The sequence below is a fragment of the Camellia sinensis genome, unplaced genomic scaffold, assembly GCF_055761805.1.
Source record: "Camellia sinensis isolate YWXY unplaced genomic scaffold, ASM5576180v1 Unanchor1, whole genome shotgun sequence".
NCBI lineage: Eukaryota > Viridiplantae > Streptophyta > Magnoliopsida > Ericales > Theaceae > Camellia > Camellia sinensis.
The window spans coordinates 27,632,575-27,651,297 of NW_028128987.1; the positions used below are offsets into that span (position 1 = coordinate 27,632,575).

The 18,723-nt window shown below is 36.4% G+C and overlaps 1 protein-coding gene across 1 annotated transcript in view; it reads left to right on the top strand.

Annotated features, from left to right (window-relative positions):
• Positions 1-18,723, top strand: part of LOC114285947 (glucosidase 2 subunit beta) — a 47,652-nt gene that overhangs the window by 15,673 nt on the left and 13,256 nt on the right. Inside the window, exons 5-7 of the mRNA XM_028229037.2 lie at positions 5,943-6,139; positions 11,809-11,901; positions 12,009-12,074. Of these exons, the coding sequence (XP_028084838.2) occupies positions 5,943-6,139; positions 11,809-11,901; positions 12,009-12,074 (356 nt within the window). The remainder of the gene's footprint in view (positions 1-5,942; positions 6,140-11,808; positions 11,902-12,008; positions 12,075-18,723) is intronic.

The following is an 18,723-nucleotide window of genomic DNA, read 5'->3' on the forward strand; positions in this document are numbered from 1 at the left end:
TTGCTCATAATTTTCTATTTTTTATCTTAATAAGTTAATTAATATAAGTTTAATTTTTTTTCCAAGCTCGAGTTCGAGCTTGATCTCGGCTCGTTTATGTAATTTAGCGAGCTCGAGTTTATCAAATATTTGACGAGCTAAGCTCGAGCTTGATTATTTAAGCTCAACTTGAGCTCTAGCTCTCGACTAATTCTTAATAAACAAGCCCGAACACTCAAAGCTTAGCTCGGCTCGGCTTGTTTGTAGCCCTACCTCCCGTATTCGAAATTAGAAAAAATAAAAAAATAAATCAGATATTTGCTGTGTCCGATGCTTATCCCGTTGTATAGGACGCGCATCCATATCCAATACATATCCGATACTCGTATGATATGGGGCCTTTTTTGGGATATCCATACTTCATAGCCACCAACCAAATATAATGTCCGCCACGTCTACGTGAAACACCAGTCCATCCCAAATAAAGCCAAAACCAAACTCCACAGGTTTTTAGCCAAATCACAATGAATAAGCAAATCTGCAGTGGACTCCTCATGACATTTACAAAGACAAGAAGTAATGTAGATTTATTGTCTTTGGATTAAATTGTTAATTATAAGCCCAACAATGGCTTCAAGATCTCACTTCCAAGCTCTCAAAGACACTCTTAAGGAACCCTCCAAGCTCACTATCACACAAACCATGCCTTAGATCTTATGGAGGAAGATTAAGGCAAGCTCAACAAGCTCCAACAACGGAGCTTTAGGTCAAAAATTCAAATAAGGGAGAGGGAGTGATGAAGAGTATAAGAAGCTCAAGGAAGACTAAATTTAAAGAAGAGATGATATTTGAACATCGGCATGATTTCATAGAAAAGCTGATAGAAATCTTCTATAATTATGTTTCTAGTATTATTAGTCTCTTATTTTATAATTATATTTATGTTTTCTAGGATTTTAAGCTTAGAGGTATTTTGGTAATTTTATATTTGTTAACATGGGTCGTAAGGGTCGCCCATAGTTTGTCTTATGTGTCAAGTTATTTAATTAGTTTTTATTTATGTTTCTTATTCGATCTTAAATTGGTATTGCGATAGTTTCATTTTTTGGTTCTAGTTGATTTAGGAAGTCTCTAAAGTCTATAAAAAGTCATGTAATGCTTTTAATTCAATAGAGTTGATATTTTAAAGAATTTTGAGAGCTTTGAAGCCTCTTTGGGTTTGTGTGATGCAATCCTAACCCTATGCCTAAGGAATTCTAGGAGTGATTCCTAGATCTATCTTCTTTTTCTCCTTCTTCCCCTCTTGTATTTTCTGCACATTTTAACAGCCAAAACACTGTTCATGGATACTGTTCACAGCCTCTAAACAGTGCCAAAATCTTATCTTTTCATGCTTAAACTCTTACTCATTGATTACCGTAAACAAACCCTACTTGTCCGCCATATTTTTATGGGCAAATTACACAGATAGTCCCTATAGTTTGGGGCTTGTGTCATTTTGATTCCTGACTTTTCAATTATGACACATTTGATCCTAAATTTTGAATCTTGTTCCAAATAAGGACAATTGAAGATACCATTGTTTAATTTTAAGGGCAAAATTGTCAATTTAATAAAAAATAAACTAATTTGACAAAAATAAGCGTCAAAAAAATATTTTTAATTTTTTAAAAATTATTTTTATCCACCAATGATAAAATTATGTAAAATTGATAAAAATTAATAAAAATTACATGATTAATTTTTTAAAATTAATTTTACATGATCATCATACAAACACATAATAAAAATTAATTTGGTAAAATAAATAAATAAATGTTTAAAAGATTTATCAATTTTACATAATTTTATTTTTAGTGGGTAGAAATAATTTTTAAAAATTCAAAAATATTTGTTTGACATTTATTTTGGTCAAATTAGTTTATATTTTATCAAATTGACGATTTTATCCTTGAAAAATCTAATGATATCTTCAATTGTCTTTATTTGGAACAAAATTCAAAATTCAGGGTCAAATGTGTCACAATTGAAAAGTCAGGGACCAAAGTGGCACAAGTCCCAAACTATAAGGATTATTAGTGTAATTCACTCTATTTTTATTGCAATTTTAGCCATAAAATCCAATTAAATCAGCCCCCAAACCCACTGTTGTGGCTGTCCCTAATCATCCTGCATCAGGGAGGGGGTGACCCACGATTTAGGGGGCTGATGGTTGTGAGTGTTCTTGTTATGTTTTCCCTTCTCTAAAAAGATTACCAAGGCCTTGTATCATATCTTCCTCAATTAGGTTTTGAGCAAAGATTAATCCAAGGGTCTATATTGCCCAAGACTAACATCAAGCAATCCCAATCATCCATTTTATTCTTCCAACTAATCACCATGATCATATAACACTTAAACTTGTATAAATGCAGCTAGCACAACTATTAGGGTAGAAATTACCTCATTAGTTAAAGACACATGGTTAAAACAATGTGTAAGAATGCTTAAGAGAATGTAGCCTCCCAAAGAGGAAAGTCCAACATGTGATGAGAGAGAGTGTCATTTGCTGAAAATTCTGCATTTTATTGTGGTAGGTGGAGTTTTGAAAAATTGTTTTCTAGCCCCCAAATTCAAATCTCCAAGCCCTTCTATGCAATTATGCAATTTGATAAGCCCCAATACATAATTAAATAATCTTAATCTAGATTAATAATAAAATATTAGATATTAATGTTCTTAACGCAAAAAAGTTGTCTACCTGTCTTAGAGAGTCTATCTCTCCAATCTCAAGTCTAAACGGAAAGTCGTTCATGCATACCGATTAACTAACTTGCGTAGTTATTTTTAATTAAACAGGAACTAATAGGAATTAATTAACGACTCAGGGCCTCTTATACAATTAAATAGAAGTTCAAATTTTCCCGTTCACCAGAATCCCTAATCATCTTCTCCTAGGAAACATGGATACGGATACGGATATGACGATACGACAAAACTTAAAAAAATAGGATATGGGTATGACTAGGATACATTTGTGAAAAATATATTTTTAAAAATTATTAGTAATGAGTTACACATGCTAAAGAATGTTGAAAAACCACAATGTAATTTTATAATTCAAAATGCTAATATTTAAGAATTAGCTATTAATTTAAGCTAGTAGTTTGTTTACCTTTTAAATTTTCAATGGTCTTGCAAATATTTCATTTCAATATCAAGTCTAATATGTTTATATGACAATAATAAAATAATCCACAACTTATCCCTGTGCTTTTCCTTTTGGCATTTGTAAAAAATGTTGTATTCAAGTTTACTTTCTTATTTGTTTAATATTATTATATTTTCTTGTTAATCCTTACTTTCTGTGTATTTATTGGGGACATGCATGAAACAATTAGGATACATCAATTTGACGAATTCTATTATTTAACTCACTATGTTCTTCATATCAAAGAACTAAAAGTATTAGAAAATATTCTTATATTTGTCTTTGTAATTATATTATATTATAATACTATGCAAGAAATGCTACAATTCTAATTTCGTAAAACAAGTAATATGTGACTTGGAGTATCCAATACTCGAAAATTAAGTATCCTTGCTACAATTCTAATTTTGTAAAACAAGTAATACGTGACTTGGAGTATCCAATACTTGAAAATTAAGTATCCAATGCTCCAAAATTAATGAAAAATTAATTAAGAAATATCTGTGAGTATCCAAGGAGTATCGGTATCCGATACGGATATGATATAGATATGTCACGCTATTTGAAGTATCCGTGCTTCATAGATCTTCTCAATCTTATTTACCACCCGCACCGGGATCTCAAACACTGACCGATAATAAATTGGAAAACTTGACAAAACTAACTCAATTAACGTATAGCTCCCTCCCCTAGAAATCAATGCCGTCTTCTAGCCCTCCAGTCTTTTACCAATCTTCTCAGTAGTTGGACCTCAAGAGGAGTCAGTTCTATGTTTACCCCTGTAGGAAACCCTAAATACTTTGAAGGCAACGACTCATTGAAACAACCTTAAATCCAACCTTACTAAACTATCATGCTGGAAATTAATACTGACTGTTGCTTTTATTCAAGTCCTAATTTCTAGTCCTGAAAACATGTTAAACATTCTCAGTATAGAAAGCAAATTGTCCAGATTTTTCCTCCGAAGAGGAGAAAATGGTATTATTTTTGGTTGTACTAAGTAGAGTTTTAGAAGGCAGATCCCTCAGTGTCTAAATAGGGAGTTAAGTCTCATTGTAGGCTTGAAATTTGGTATGTAACTACGCAATGCTTTCTATTCAATACAAAACATGTTTTAAAAAAATTGGTGAAGCATTTGAAGCTTTTGTGGGAGAGAGTGATACAATTCTAATCATTAGTGTGGCTTCATATTTTTTTTTCCCTTCACTTTTAAGCCTTTGAAGCCCAGATGTGGATCTGAATACTCTTAGTTTCCCACTGATAAACTTTATTAAACAATTGTAATACATTCTCCTTTTTCCCCTTCGTCGGTAGTGCCCAAAATTAGGGCGTTCATGGCTCGGTTACACCTTCAAGTTAGAGAATCAGTCACCCATCATCGACCGAACTAGAGTTCAAAATCGACCGAATCAAAGAATTTGGTTTGGTTGATTTCGAAAATCTGATAGGAGTGAAGAAAATAGTATGAAAAATGGAATTAAAATTTCAAAATAACAAACTTGATACCCATATAAACATATACATATATTTCTTACAATTAGAACGAGAGTTAAGGACAGAATATGGAAAAAGCGAGAGAGGGATCGCAATCATTGATTGTCACCACCGCCCCTGCCATTGCTCATTGCAGCCGCAACCACCACCACTGCCATCGCTCATCGTTGCTAGCACCGTTGCCACATCATCTATAGAAAGAGGTTAGGGAGAAGATAGAGAAGCAGAGATGGAGAGTAAGAGATGGATTTGTTTCTGAAAGGAGAGAGAGAGGGAGGGGGAGATGAGATGGTGGGTAGGTGAGAGAGAAGAGGAGATGAGAGGTTTGAGAGAAAGAGAGGAGAGAGAGGGGAGAAGGCATCAGAATTGAGGTGACAAGAGGGTTAAAGTGACAGGTCAAATCTTCGATTGGGAAGAGGCAAGTTCTCTCTTGGGAAAATAAAAGTCTATGCAGTTTGTGTAATTTTCGAAGACAAAGAGAGTAGGTCTTGGCTTGGTTAATTTCCCTAGACAAGTAAATCTAACATAACAATAAAATTGTGTGTATATATATATATAATTCGGTCGGGTCGGTTTAGGCAGATCCGTTAATGTTAAGCTTGACATCTGACCAAAAATCACAAAAATTTAAAATTTACACCCGCAGCCGACCGGGCTATTGGGCGAAACTGCCTGTATCATAGTCAGGTTGGACGGAGTCGGACCGGGTTCGCGGGCTATTCAGATTTTTTGAACACCCCTACCCCAAATATACCAAACTTAGTTCTTGCTACTGGTCACAGCCCGTTATCAGTGCTGCAAACTTGCCCTTTTCTTGCCCTAGTAGGGCTTTAAAGATGGACCAAACTCAGCCTTAGATTTTATGGAGCCTGATAAGTTTTCCCATACAAACTCTAACACCCTTAGATTTTTATGGAGCTTTGGCCACCAAATCTGGATATAATTCAGCCTTAGATATAGACCTCAACTGCAGCCCTACTGCCCCTACATTAATTTTTTGCTCATTGCTTTTAGGAATTATGTAGTTGTTTGGAGCTTTCAATTAAAGATGGACCAAATAAGACTTGGAGTAAGGCTGAAACCCAAAACTAATTAGACGTCCGATTTACCGCTCATTTTTGCAAAATCCAACAAACAAGTAATTTCTTAATCCATTTTCAAAGTAAATGAATGGTCGAGCAAGTGGTTGATGACTTAGTTTTTATCTTCTTTTATTATTATTATTGAAATAATATGAGGCTTGCTTTCATATCATTGACCTTTTGTTTCATCCTTGTAGAGCGTAAGGAACAGATAGAAAAAGCAGAGGAGAAAGAACGATTGCAGAAAGAAAAAGAAGAGAAGGAAAAGAAAGCAGCTGAGGAAGCAAAAGGGGAGAAAAGCAAAGCTGTGGAAGAAACTTCCAGCCAAGTAAATCCTGAAGAAAGTACAAATCCTGATAACACTGGGCTACTGGAGGACTCTTCTTCGGATCAGGTTAGACTGGTTCTTGGTTAATTTTGGTGCCTGAAGTGCAGCCCGACGTATAAATATGTATGTGTGCATCTATACGTATTTGTGTAGACAATAAGAAGATAAAAAAACTATCCGACCTATTACATACCAAACTTTCCTGGAGATTTCACCAGCTAAACCTGGCATTTGACCAAGGAGGATTAATCAAATCATACTCTTTGAAGTCATCAAAATCTCTCAGATTTCTTGTGAATCTTTCCTCATTGAGTTTTCTGACCATAAACCCCTTTTAACTTCACTCGTCGTTGTCACAATTCTTCAATTTAACCGACTGAAAATTCCCATTAACTTCATTTCCAAATACTACTCTCATCCCTAATAATCACATCTCCAGATGCGCTACATGAAGGTAGAGCAGCCCAACAAATGCTTCCTCGTTCCCATAGAAATGAAACAAAAGTATACCATGGAAACACTAGCTACTCACTATACTTGCCAAGTCCACCCAAAATTCTCTCCTCCATAGGTGCCCACTAAATGATAAACCCCTAAGAACATTGGAGTCCATCCTTAACATTGCCGAATAAACAAGATCGGAGTGGCTGCCAATCATGGCAGTAATTCTAGTCATAACTATTTAATCTCACATAAAAGAATACCTTGCTGCAGTAGAAAGTGCATCTTAAACTACGTTATAGCAAATCGTTTTTTTACATATTGCTTGTCTCCTTGGAAGGTATCAAATCTTTTTCTTTCTTTCTTTTTATTTATTTTATTCTTTTTTATTACATATTGCTCGTCTCCTTGGGAGGATTCATCCATCTTTAACAAGGTTAAACTAAGCCTATTAGAACCAATGTCAACTACCCCTCCCTTAGCCTCTTGACCAACCGAAACAGAGACTTTTACTTTTCCTATTGTTGATGGAATACATTATCATCCCCACTTGATTCTGTAATAATCGCAAAAAACCTCTGTTTATTAGGGTACTATAATTGTGAGCCTCTACTTGATGACCCATTATTAATTATCCTTGATATAATTAGGCACATTGTTTTTAATTTTTGTATAGAATAACTATATTTTTCTTTTTAAAAAATTAAAATTTTGAGGGAATGTTATTGATAATTGTTAGAGATAAGATTGATGTTGTGAATTTTACAATATGGTTGTTAAGCTAGTTTTGAATTAAAATGGTGCTATGGTTTTTTTGAGATTTATGAAGTAAAATCTAATCTTGTCATTCCCCCTTCTGCCAAAACTTGCCCCGAAATGAGAATAGACTTCATTATATTGTATCAAATAGTTTATGTAAATTTATGCTCCGTTTGTTTGAATGAAAAACATTTTTCTGGGAAAATGGTTTTTTATGCTTGGTTGACTCTAAAAATAATGTCCTAGTGGTTTGTGGCAATGGTGGTGGTGATGGTGGTGGAGTGGTGAGTGGTGGGGATGTGGTGGTTGTAGTCGTACGGTGGTAGTGGCTGCGATGGTGAAGCTAGTGGTAGGGTGGTGTTTGTGACAACAGCAACAGTGGTGTTGGTGGCAACAAGGTGGTGGTGCCTTCGTACTATCATGAGCTTGGGGGAAGGTCAGTGGTTTTGTTTCCTTGGAAGAGTGTTTGGGTGATGGGGTTTCCTTCCAAAGTTGCTTTCTTCGTGCGGACAATGGATTTAGGACGTATCTTGACTATTGATAATTTGATTCGGCGCTGTCACATTTTGGTTAATTGGTGCTGTATGTGTTACAGAGATGCAAAGTCATTTGCTTATCCATTGTCCGGTTGCGTCTCAGCTTTGGTTGATTATTGGTGGGCTGTTTGGGTTCAGTCGGGTATGATTGTGGAGGTGCTCATGAGTTGGAGGGAGGTGAGGGTTGGGAAATGATGTCGAAATGCGTGGTTGCTTGCGGCTCAGTATTTAATGTGGTTGATTTAGTTGGAACGTGATGTAGGATATCATGTGCATAGCATGTGATAGTTAATGGAGGGAATTGTAGCCTATATCTAGAAGAGGCACAACCACTTTCTAACGAATTTTTGATTAATAACATTGATTGATTGAGATCTCTCTAAATTCTCTTTCTACATTCTCTTTCTCTTGTTCTTGATTGGACCTTCTCATCAGAACGTAATAGATGGACTTTCCGGGGGTATCTCATTCTGTACCTTGGTTCGAGAGAATAGGCTTCTTTTGGTGTTGCATAGTTATCTGTAGATTTTGTGGATGATTTGATTGTTTAGTTTTTGGACTTTTCAGGGCTCAATTTTTGTATTCTTTGTATCACCTTGATACTTTCTAATAAAACCTGAATATTTATTTATCAAAAAAAATAAGGTAGTGGTGGTGGTGGTGGTTAGGGTGTTCACAGGGCAGTTCTGTGTTGTTTAATGTTAAAAAGGCAACTGAACCGTTGATGGCGGATTAGCTAATTTGCCAACTGCAGCTGATTTGCCACCATAAAAAATCAGCAGGTTGGTTGGAAATCTCAGTGTTTTCAACTTGCAAAGTCGGGCAGGTAATACAAAATTAGTCCCATTTTGCTCACAAAGTCGTATACTAACAAAAAAAAAGCCCAAATAGTACACATTAATGTGTGTTTGAGAGGGGAGAGATTAGGTACACATCTAACATTTGACATAGTACACAAAGTGATTGCCCCGAGAATTGAACTCATAACCTCAAGATTATTAGGCAAAGGATTACCATTGAACCAATGGTCACCCTTGAAGTCATATACTAATAATAGTACCTTAAAAAATAATGATTCTATAGTAAGGTTTTTGAATAGTTCAAAAATCTGTTACAAAATACAAATCAGAACATTTAAAACTAATACTAATACATTAGTCACAAAACACAAAATTAGTCCCATCTTACTCACAGAATCACAGTTACTGATATCTATGAAGCACGGACACCTCTCCGAGGGCTCCGTACCAGTGTCGAACACGTGTTGGACACGGACACGCGTCGGACACGCGGTGGACACGTGTCCGACACGCACTAGAGAGTGTCCAATTTTTTTTTTTTTTTTTTTTTTTCTAAAGCCGGACACGTCCAGGACACGTTATGGACACTTTCGGACACGCACGGGGCCAATTTCATAATTTACAAAACATTTTTAGGGTCAATTTCAGAATTTACAAAATATTTTTGGGGTCAATCTGTAAAAAAGCAAAAAAAATTCTGTTTGCCTTAAAGCAAAAGCCCTAAATCGATCTAAGAGGTTAGTAGAGAACAAAAAGAGAAAGAGAGAAGGCAGATAACAGAGGAGAAAGACAACCTGGTCGCTCGTCTGTCGCTCGTCATCGCTCGTCGCTCGTAAGGTACACCTTCTTCTTCCTTCCTCAGCTTCGGTCTTCTTCCTTCTTCTTCTGGTCTTCGCCAGTCGATGTTTCTCTCTCTCTGTGTCTGTCGAGGTCTCCTCTCTCTCTCTCTCTCTGAGTCTTCTTCTGGTCTTCGTCCTTCGTCTTCGACTTCGGTCTTCTTTTTTTTTTTTTTTTCTATTATTTCAGAATATATATATATATATTTATTAATTAGTTTTGTTAATAAGTTATTTCAGAATATATATATATATATATATTTATTAATTAGTTTTGTTAATAAGCCTTTTTTCAGAATATGTATTTATTTCAGAATATATATATATTTATTAATTATTTTTGTTAATATTTCTTTTTTCAGAATATATATATATATATATTTTATTAGTTTTGTTAATATCTATATATATATATTTTATTAGTTTTGTTAATTTTAATAATAATGTGTGTTTATTAATTTTATTATAGGAACAAATTTGTAATTCTGAAACAATGGCTACTGCGGGTGGTAGTTCTAATGATATGCCTGATGATTATTTTGATGAGAACAAACCATTGTGGAAGTATGTAACTAAATTAGCAAATGATGGTTGGTAGCTTCAAATGACATGTTATGTATTGATGGAATGCAATTTTATGTTATTTCAATGTTTTTTTAATTATTTTTTAATAATTTTATGACATATAATAAATAAAATTAATTATATATATTGAACGTGTCCCCAGCGTGTCGTGTCCCCCATTTTTTGAAAATTTGCGTGTCGGCGTGTCCGTGTCGTGTCGCGTGTCCGTGTCCGTGCTTCATAGACTGATATAGTACCTGCAAAAATGATGTTCATATTCTAAAGTTTTTGAATCTAACCATAATGCTCAAATTAGAACATTTAATTTTGTGATGGGCGAAGAGTGGAGAAGTGAGTCCATGAAGGGGACGGGGTTGCTGGTGATGGAGGGGAAAGCAAGGGAAAGGGGAGGTGAGGGGCTGAGAGGAGTAGGGGAAGACAATGAAGGGGGGAGTGCATGCGGGGCAACAAGGGAAGACAGTGAAGGGGACGTGATGGACGGAGTCCGACTATGATGGAGGGAGTTTGGTGGTGGAGGGATTCTGGTGATGGGGAGAGAAGTGAGATACTGATATTACCTGAAGAAGATCGTTCCTGGCAGAGTAGTCAGCCGGTGATGGAGAGAGCACAAGGCTACTTTTGAAGAAATTATTGTGTGGTAGGGTGCACAAGGTTACTACAAAACGTTTATAAGCATAGCAGGTAAAAGTATTTTGAACTGCCTACAATTTACCCACCACTAAAACTGGCTTTACTTGCTCAACCTGAACCACCAGCCGTTACATCCTACGCATTTTGGGTTGTTTAGGCAGATTGTGCAGTTTTTGCACAACTCTAGTGGTGGTAGTGGCAGCAGCGGCGGGTGGTGGTAGGGTAGCGACAATAGGAGTAGTGGTCATGGCACCATTGATAAGACTGGTTACGAAAATATTTTCCAGCTTAAAAGAGCAGAAAACATTTTTTTCCTAAATCAACTCATTTTTGTCGACCATTTTTTTTTTTTTTTTTTTTTCATTTTTCATTGTACCAAATACCAAAAAATACTAAAAATAATTTTCACCAAAACAAATGTAGTGTAAGCACTGTTATTAAATCACAAATAGAATTGTGAATCATTTTGCTAAAATAGTGAATTGTGAGTTATATTGACTAGTGAATTGTAAGATTCACTTTATTTAATATAATATATTATTTTGTATATGTAGATACATATAAAAATACAGAGAGTTTTTAAAATAAAATAAATATCAATATAACTAAATTATATATACACACATATAAAACCATGTATATTGATATTACTAATTGATCTCCTTTTCATTTCTTCATAAAGAGGTGAAAGCGATGTCATTTTATGTCTTATGCAAACAAAAACAAATCATAACTGAATCATAGTGAATTGTGTGATTCACTCAATTTTCGATTCAACAGTACGATTCAAATTGTTTGTTTGAAACTTGTATCAAATCATATGAACTAAATCCTGAATTGTACTATTCTAAGAACCCTGAGTAATTTTCATGTACTATTGATAATTTTGATGATGATACATTGATGATGTGATATTCAAGGAGCAAGAATATTCTTGTGATATTAATGCAATCTTACTCATTGTCATTATTATTGTTATTAATTTCGTCTTGTGTTTGGGATTTATCTAAATGCCTTTACATGCTTACATTACTTGTGATGGCTAAATCATTATGGTCAATATTTATTTATTTATTTTTAATTTTTTTTATTGTGAGTATTTTTCTTTTCCCTTTTTTGGGTTCTCACATTTCACAGAATTATGACAGGATGCGAGAGAACACCCCAATGACATCATAGATGAAATTGCACATAGTGATAATTCTGGAAATGAAGGACTTCCAAAGAATGAAGTACAAGAGGTGAATGAGGACCTCTCCTTCTGCAAACATAGTTTTTTGGAAGAGGTTATGTGTCATAGCTTACACATAAGATATTGACATGTTTGATCCATGTTTCCATCTTATAGGGTGAAGCAAAGGAAGAGGAAGAGTCTCCAGTTGCGTATGAATCTGATCCTGGTGTCGTAAGCAAGGTACTACCTGAACATACCATGAAACTAATTCTCTATCAAGCTTTTTTTTTTTTGATCGGCAACGGAAGAAGTTTTATTGATAAGGAAGCAAAAAAAAAAAACCAAACAACAAAGAGCAGACAACGTATCCTTTCCAAGAACAAACGACCATTACATCAAAACAAAAAACCCACCAAAGCCTTATACATCACAAACAACTTTCCAATCTTTAGAAGTGAAAAAGAATGGGACCCCTTTAAAATGAGGTAAAGAAGATGCCCAAATTGACAGGCAATGACACAGTTTAAATTCTCCTTTAAATTCTCTATCAAGCTTCATGCTGTTTATTGCATTTTAACCTCAATTCAATTCAGTTTTGTTCTTACCTCAGTTTTCCAACTTCATGAACTACTTTGCACTTTGTTGATTAAAATAGGCCGTGATGTATCTCAGAAAGAGAAACATCTCACCTTGTGAGTGATCTTCTAACCATAGATCGAAACTAGAAAGCCAACTTTGGACTTTTGGAGATATTATTGATGAGCTTGGTTTTGGGACCCAAGGCTGTTTAATACCAGGGTGATAATTGCATTCTGCTCAAGGTAATGGCTTCAGTACACCTCATGTAATGCTTGCAATCGGGCCTCATATTGCATCTGGGTTGTAGGCAGGTCGTGGTAATACTTGGATCAGAATGCACCTGCAATTGGTGCTAATGCAATTGTAGACCTTATTGCTGAACCTCTTCTTTACTTTTTCAATAACGTTGGACTATTTATAATGTGTCAAATAGATTTCAAGTAGATGAAAAATCTTGACTGTCATTTATTTTATTTTTTTGAAAATGAAGTTGCTAAGATAACATACTCATACAATTACAGACTAAATTGTTGAGACTCATGAAACAAATTGGAGTTGTGGTTCTTGATTTGCTGTTAGGATTAGAAGTGATTAACTGCACAATTTGAGAATTAATATAGTTGTCATTTTGTACACTAGTTAATTTGCTTTTCTCCACACCCTTGTTGAAACTATCTCTCTTATTAAATTGGGAATTAGATTATAAGGGAAGAAAGAAAAAGCTGGGAAGAAAGCGGAAGTCTTTCATTTGCCACTCAACTTCACAGTGATGATTCTCTTTCTGGAACACCTTAGTCAGCAGGTCCTGCTTTTGGCAGTCAAACCTACACTTTTAGTCATTGCTTTAAAATCTACCAAAATTGGCTTCGACAGATCAACATAGAAGCCTTCTCTATTTGCCCCTGTTCTGGGACTTGGTACCGCCTACAGAATGAACACCTCCCCTGTATATCTCAGCTTTTTTCATTGGTTACACTTCTAATTTTCTTTTGCACAAACAACACCTCATCAAGCAAGTTAGCCATATCCTGCCATCCTTGACAATCTTCTTTCTATCCCAACATTTACCTCTCGGTCAACCACCACTTGAAGAGGCAAGCAAATCCTGGACCGAGCAAGGCATTACCCATTCCGCACCAAATATCGAGAACACCATGCTTTATACCTCCCTAACTACTGAACAATGCAGGAGAAGGTGATTAGCACTCTCCTCCATCCTTTACACAGGAAGCACCACTGCAACACAAATTTGCCTCTACATCTCAGTTTGTCTGTTGTCAAGATAGCTTCCCTTGCCTCCATGCCATAAAAAATGCCACCTTAAGCGGTGCTCTGTTCCTCCAAATTCCCTTCCAAGGGAAATCCACAACTCCTCCCCCTTTCAAGGACTTAAAGAAGGAAGAGACCGAAAATAGGGCATTTGAATCCCATTTCCAACCAAAACATCATCCGCACCAATGATGACGTGAGTGCCTTGAAGAAAACACACATTAAGTTTTAAGTGCTATTGGGTTATTAAATAACCTAGTCTAAATCTAATAATAATACCCAATCATAGAACTAATTTTAGTGTTTTTACCCTCTAAAAAATAAGTTATGAGTACATATATAAAAGAATAGATGTGATTTACAAAATAAAGGGGCATACCATAAGGCCAATACCAGGATGGGAATCATCTACTAGAGAAAGAAAGAAGATGAGGGCCATCTGCACAAAACATGCTAATTTTATACAATTATGTCAGTTCAACTGCAAAACCAAAAGCATCGAAAATAGAATCACAGGTTTCGTGAATGACAAAACCAGCAGGTTGCTCAGCACCCAGCAGCACAACTCCAATGCAAGAGAAGAGCAAGTCCACCTCAGTAGCAGCACAGTGCCCTAACTGCAAACATCACAGCACCAGCACAGTAGTACAATATAAGTGCTCCAGGAAACCACACACCATTTATACTCTCAGCCCTAGGGGAGAATATCCAGTGAGAAGTACGGACACTTCTAAGAAGGTGGCGTATCCATGTTGTGTCCGTGTCCGTGTCCGTGTCGGACACCGACACTCTTTGGACACTTCGCCAACATGAGTCTGACACTCTTCAAAACGTGTCCAGTTTTATAATTTTTTTTAAAGACTCGGAGATTCTTTGGACACTTGGAAGACACACATGTCTATCCATTAGACATAGGTGAAACTAATTGTAAGTTTAAACAAAACAACTTAAGATACAATAATAAAATAAAAATCATATAAATTGCTGGAAATTTGTGTTAATGCATATAATAAGATAGTGGCATGTATATAATATGATAGTGGTGTTGGTGGTAGATAGTGGCATGTATAGAATATGATAGTGGTGTTGGTGATAGATAGTGGCATGTATAGAATATGATAGTGGTAGATAGTGGCAATATATAATATGTAAGTGGCATATAATGGGTTATAATGATGTTTGTAATATCTCCTATATAAGGAGTGTCATTTGGTCTTGTAAAATAAGAAGTTTTGAATATAACAGAAATATATTCCTTCTTCCTCATATTTTCGGAGTTCTTCTTCCTCATATTTTCTAAGTTGGTATCAGAGCAACAAAAAACACAGCAGCCCTAAAACCGTCATAGCCATGTCGGAAGTCACGTCCGAAACCACTTCAACCCCTGCCGCTGCCATTCCGGTGAAAACGTCCAACTCTCACTCTGTCCAAATCACCACCATCCGCCTAAATGGTGATAATTTTCTCCGCTGGTCACAATCTGTCCGGATGTATATCCGTGGGCAAGGAAAGATCGGTTACATCACTGGTGACAAGAAGGCTCCTGCTGTTAATGATCCGCTGTTCGACAGTTGGGACGCTGAAAACTCCATGGTTATGACATGGTTGGTCAATTCTATGGAGGAGGATATAAGCTCTAATTACATGTGCTATCCTACTGCACAAGAATTGTGGGATAATGTTAGTCAGATGTATTCTGACCTAGGAAATCAATCTCAAGTTTTCGAATTAACTTTGAAGTTGGGAGAGATTCGTCAAGGAGATGATTCCGTCACCAAATATTTCAATTTGTTGAAAAGGTTGTGGCAGGATCTTGACATCTTCAACACATACGAATGGAAATCGGTTGACGACTGCAACCACCACAAGAAAACTGTGGAAGACAGCCGTATTTACAAGTTTCTTGCCGGCCTCAACATTGAGTTCGATGAAGTGCGAGGAAGAATTATTGGCAGACCTCCTCTCCCATCCATTGGCGAAGTATTTGCCGAAGTCAGAAGGGAAGAGAGCCGAAGGAGCGTCATGCTTAAGAAAAAAGGTACTGGTGAATCAATTGAAATTTCTGCTTTAATTAGCGATGTTGCGGCCAACAAGGCTGCAAATTACCAGCGCAGGTTTGATGATAAGCCACGGGTCTGGTGTGATTTTTGCAACAAGCCTCGCCATACACGCGAAACGTGTTGGAAGATCCATGGCAAACCTGTCAACTGGAAAAGCAGCAAACAAGGAGAGAAGAATCGTGGCTTTCCTATCGCTAATGAAGCCGATTCAGGTCCCTTCAACAAAAAGCAGATTGATCAACTCTTAAAGCTGATAAAATCCAACTCCTCATCCGGTACTCCTAGTGTTTTGTTGGCACAAACAGGTAGAAATCCTAAAGCCTTCTCTTGCCTAAACTTCTCTCCGTGGATCATAGATTCCGGTGCCTCCGATCACATGACTAGTTTTTCCCATTTATTTAGCACCTATTTCCCTTGTTCTGGTCATGACAAAATCAGAATAGCCGATGGTAGTTTTTCACCTATTGCAGGAAAAGGATTTATTAAACTAACTGAGAAAATTAATCTCAATGCTGTTCTTCACGTCCCCAACTTAGCCTGTAACCTTTTGTCTGTCAGTAAACTATCTAAGGATTCTAATTGTCGTGTTACATTTTTTGAATCCCATTGTGAATTTCAGGACCAGAACTCGGGGATGATGATTGGGCGTGCTAGGATGCTTGAAGGTCTTTACTACTTTGATGAAGTACCTGTTAGTAATAAAAAAGCTCAGAGCTTTAATAGTACTAGTTCAATCTCTGTTCGAGAAAAAATAATGCTATGGCACTATAGGCTAGGACATCCTAGTTTTCTTTATCTGAAACATTTATTTCCAGAATTATTTAAAGGGATTGATTGTTCTTCTTTTCATTGTGAAAGTTGCATTTTTGCAAAATTTCATCGCTCTACTTATTTGCCAAAACCTTACCAGGCTTCCAAACCTTTTTATTTGATTCATAGTGATGTTTGGGGCCCTTCTAAAATCACTACTCTTTCTGGTAAAAGATGGTTTGTTACATTTATTGATGACCATACCCGCTTATGTTGGATTTATTTGATGAATAAAAAATCTGACGTGAAAAATTTATTCACAAATTTTTACAATATGATTGAAAACCAATTTCAAACAAAAATTGGTATTTTACATTCTGATAATGGAGCAGAATATTTCAATGAGCAGTTGGGTGAGTTTTTGGAAAAAAAGGGAATTTTTCATCAATCTACATGTCGGGATACCCCTCAACAAAATGGCATTGCAGAACGAAAAAATAAACATCTACTTGAAGTAGCACGAGCTATAATGTTTTACATGCATGTTCCTAAATATTTATGGGGTGAAGCAATTTTAACAGCCTCTTATTTGATAAACAGGATGCCTACAAAGGTGTTAACATACAAAACACCTTTCGATTGTCTCAAAACTTTTTTTCCTGACACGAGGTTGTTTTCTGATTTACCCGCCAAAGTTTTTGGATGTACTGCCTATGTTCATGTTCCCAGTCAATTTCGTTCAAAACTTGACCCCCGTGCTATAAAATGTGTTTTTTTGGGTTATTCCTCAAACAAAAAGGGGTATAAGTGTTTCGATCCTCAAACCAAGAAATTTCATGTGAGTATGGATGTGTCATTTGTGGAAACAAAATCCTATTTCCCCAACACTTCTCTTCAGGGGGAGAGAAGTGGAGTAGAAGACCGTTTTTGGGATATTTCTATCCCGCTCCCCAATGTCATTTATCCTACACAAAAACCACATCCGTCTGATAATGATCACTTAGGAGAACCAAGTTCTATGGTGCCTAGTCAAGAAGATTCTTGTTTAGGGGGAGAAGTACTACAAAATGATCTAAATCCTGAGCTTCAGGTTTATACTAGGAAGCGATTTCATCTGAGGAATAATGACCCGAATGTCCATCCTAATGACCCGAATGTCCACCCGAGTTCTGGCATCGAAATTTTAGGTAATCCTATTCCTTCTATTTCCGACCTTGATGTTCCTATAGCAATTAGGAAAGGTGTCCGAAATTGCATTAAACATCCTATTGCAAATTACCTCTCCTATCAAAGACTGTCTAAAAACCATAGAGCTTTCACATCTAGGATTTCACACTTGTTTGTTCCAAGGAATATACAGGAAGCATTGGATGATCCGAATTGGAAATTAGCAGTCATGGAGGAGATGAATGCTTTAAGGAGAAGTGGTACTTGGGAGATAGTTGATCTACCCAAAGACAAGAAAACAGTTGGGTGTAAATGGGTGTTTACGATAAAATGTAACGCAGATGGAAGCGTTGAGAGATACAAGGCGAGACTGGTGGCTAAAGGCTTCACTCAAACTTATGGGATCGACTATCAGGAGACGTTTGCTCCTGTTGCTAAAATAAATTCCATCAGAGTACTGTTATCTCTTGCAGTAAATTCAGATTGGCCTCTACATCAACTTGACATTAAAAATGCATTTCTCAATGGTGATCTTGAAGAGGAGGTGTTCATGAGCCTACCGCCGGGATTTGAGCAGAGACTTGGAAGCGACAGAGTATGCAGATTGAACAAGTCATTATACGGACTCAAACAATCACCAAGAGCGTGGTTTGAACGCTTTGGGAAGGCAGTTATCAGTTGTGGCTTCTCGCAGAGTCAAGCAGATCACACAATATTTTATAAACATTCAAAAAATAGTAAAATTGCAATTTTGATTGTTTATGTTGATGACATCATTTTAACTGGTAATGATGAAGCAGAGTTAGCAGCCCTCAAAGAGAAACTCGCAAAAGAATTTCACATTAAGGATCTGGGAGCCCTCAAGTATTTCCTCGGAATGGAATTTGCAAGATCCAAGGAAGGTATATTCGTTAATCAGAGAAAATATGTTCTTGATCTCCTTGGAGAAACAGGTATGCTTGGTTGTAAGATGGTGGAGACTCCGATCGAGCCTAACTTGAAGTTACAAGCTGCTAAGGCTGAAGAAGTCAAAGAGAGGGAACAATATCAGCGACTTGTCGGGA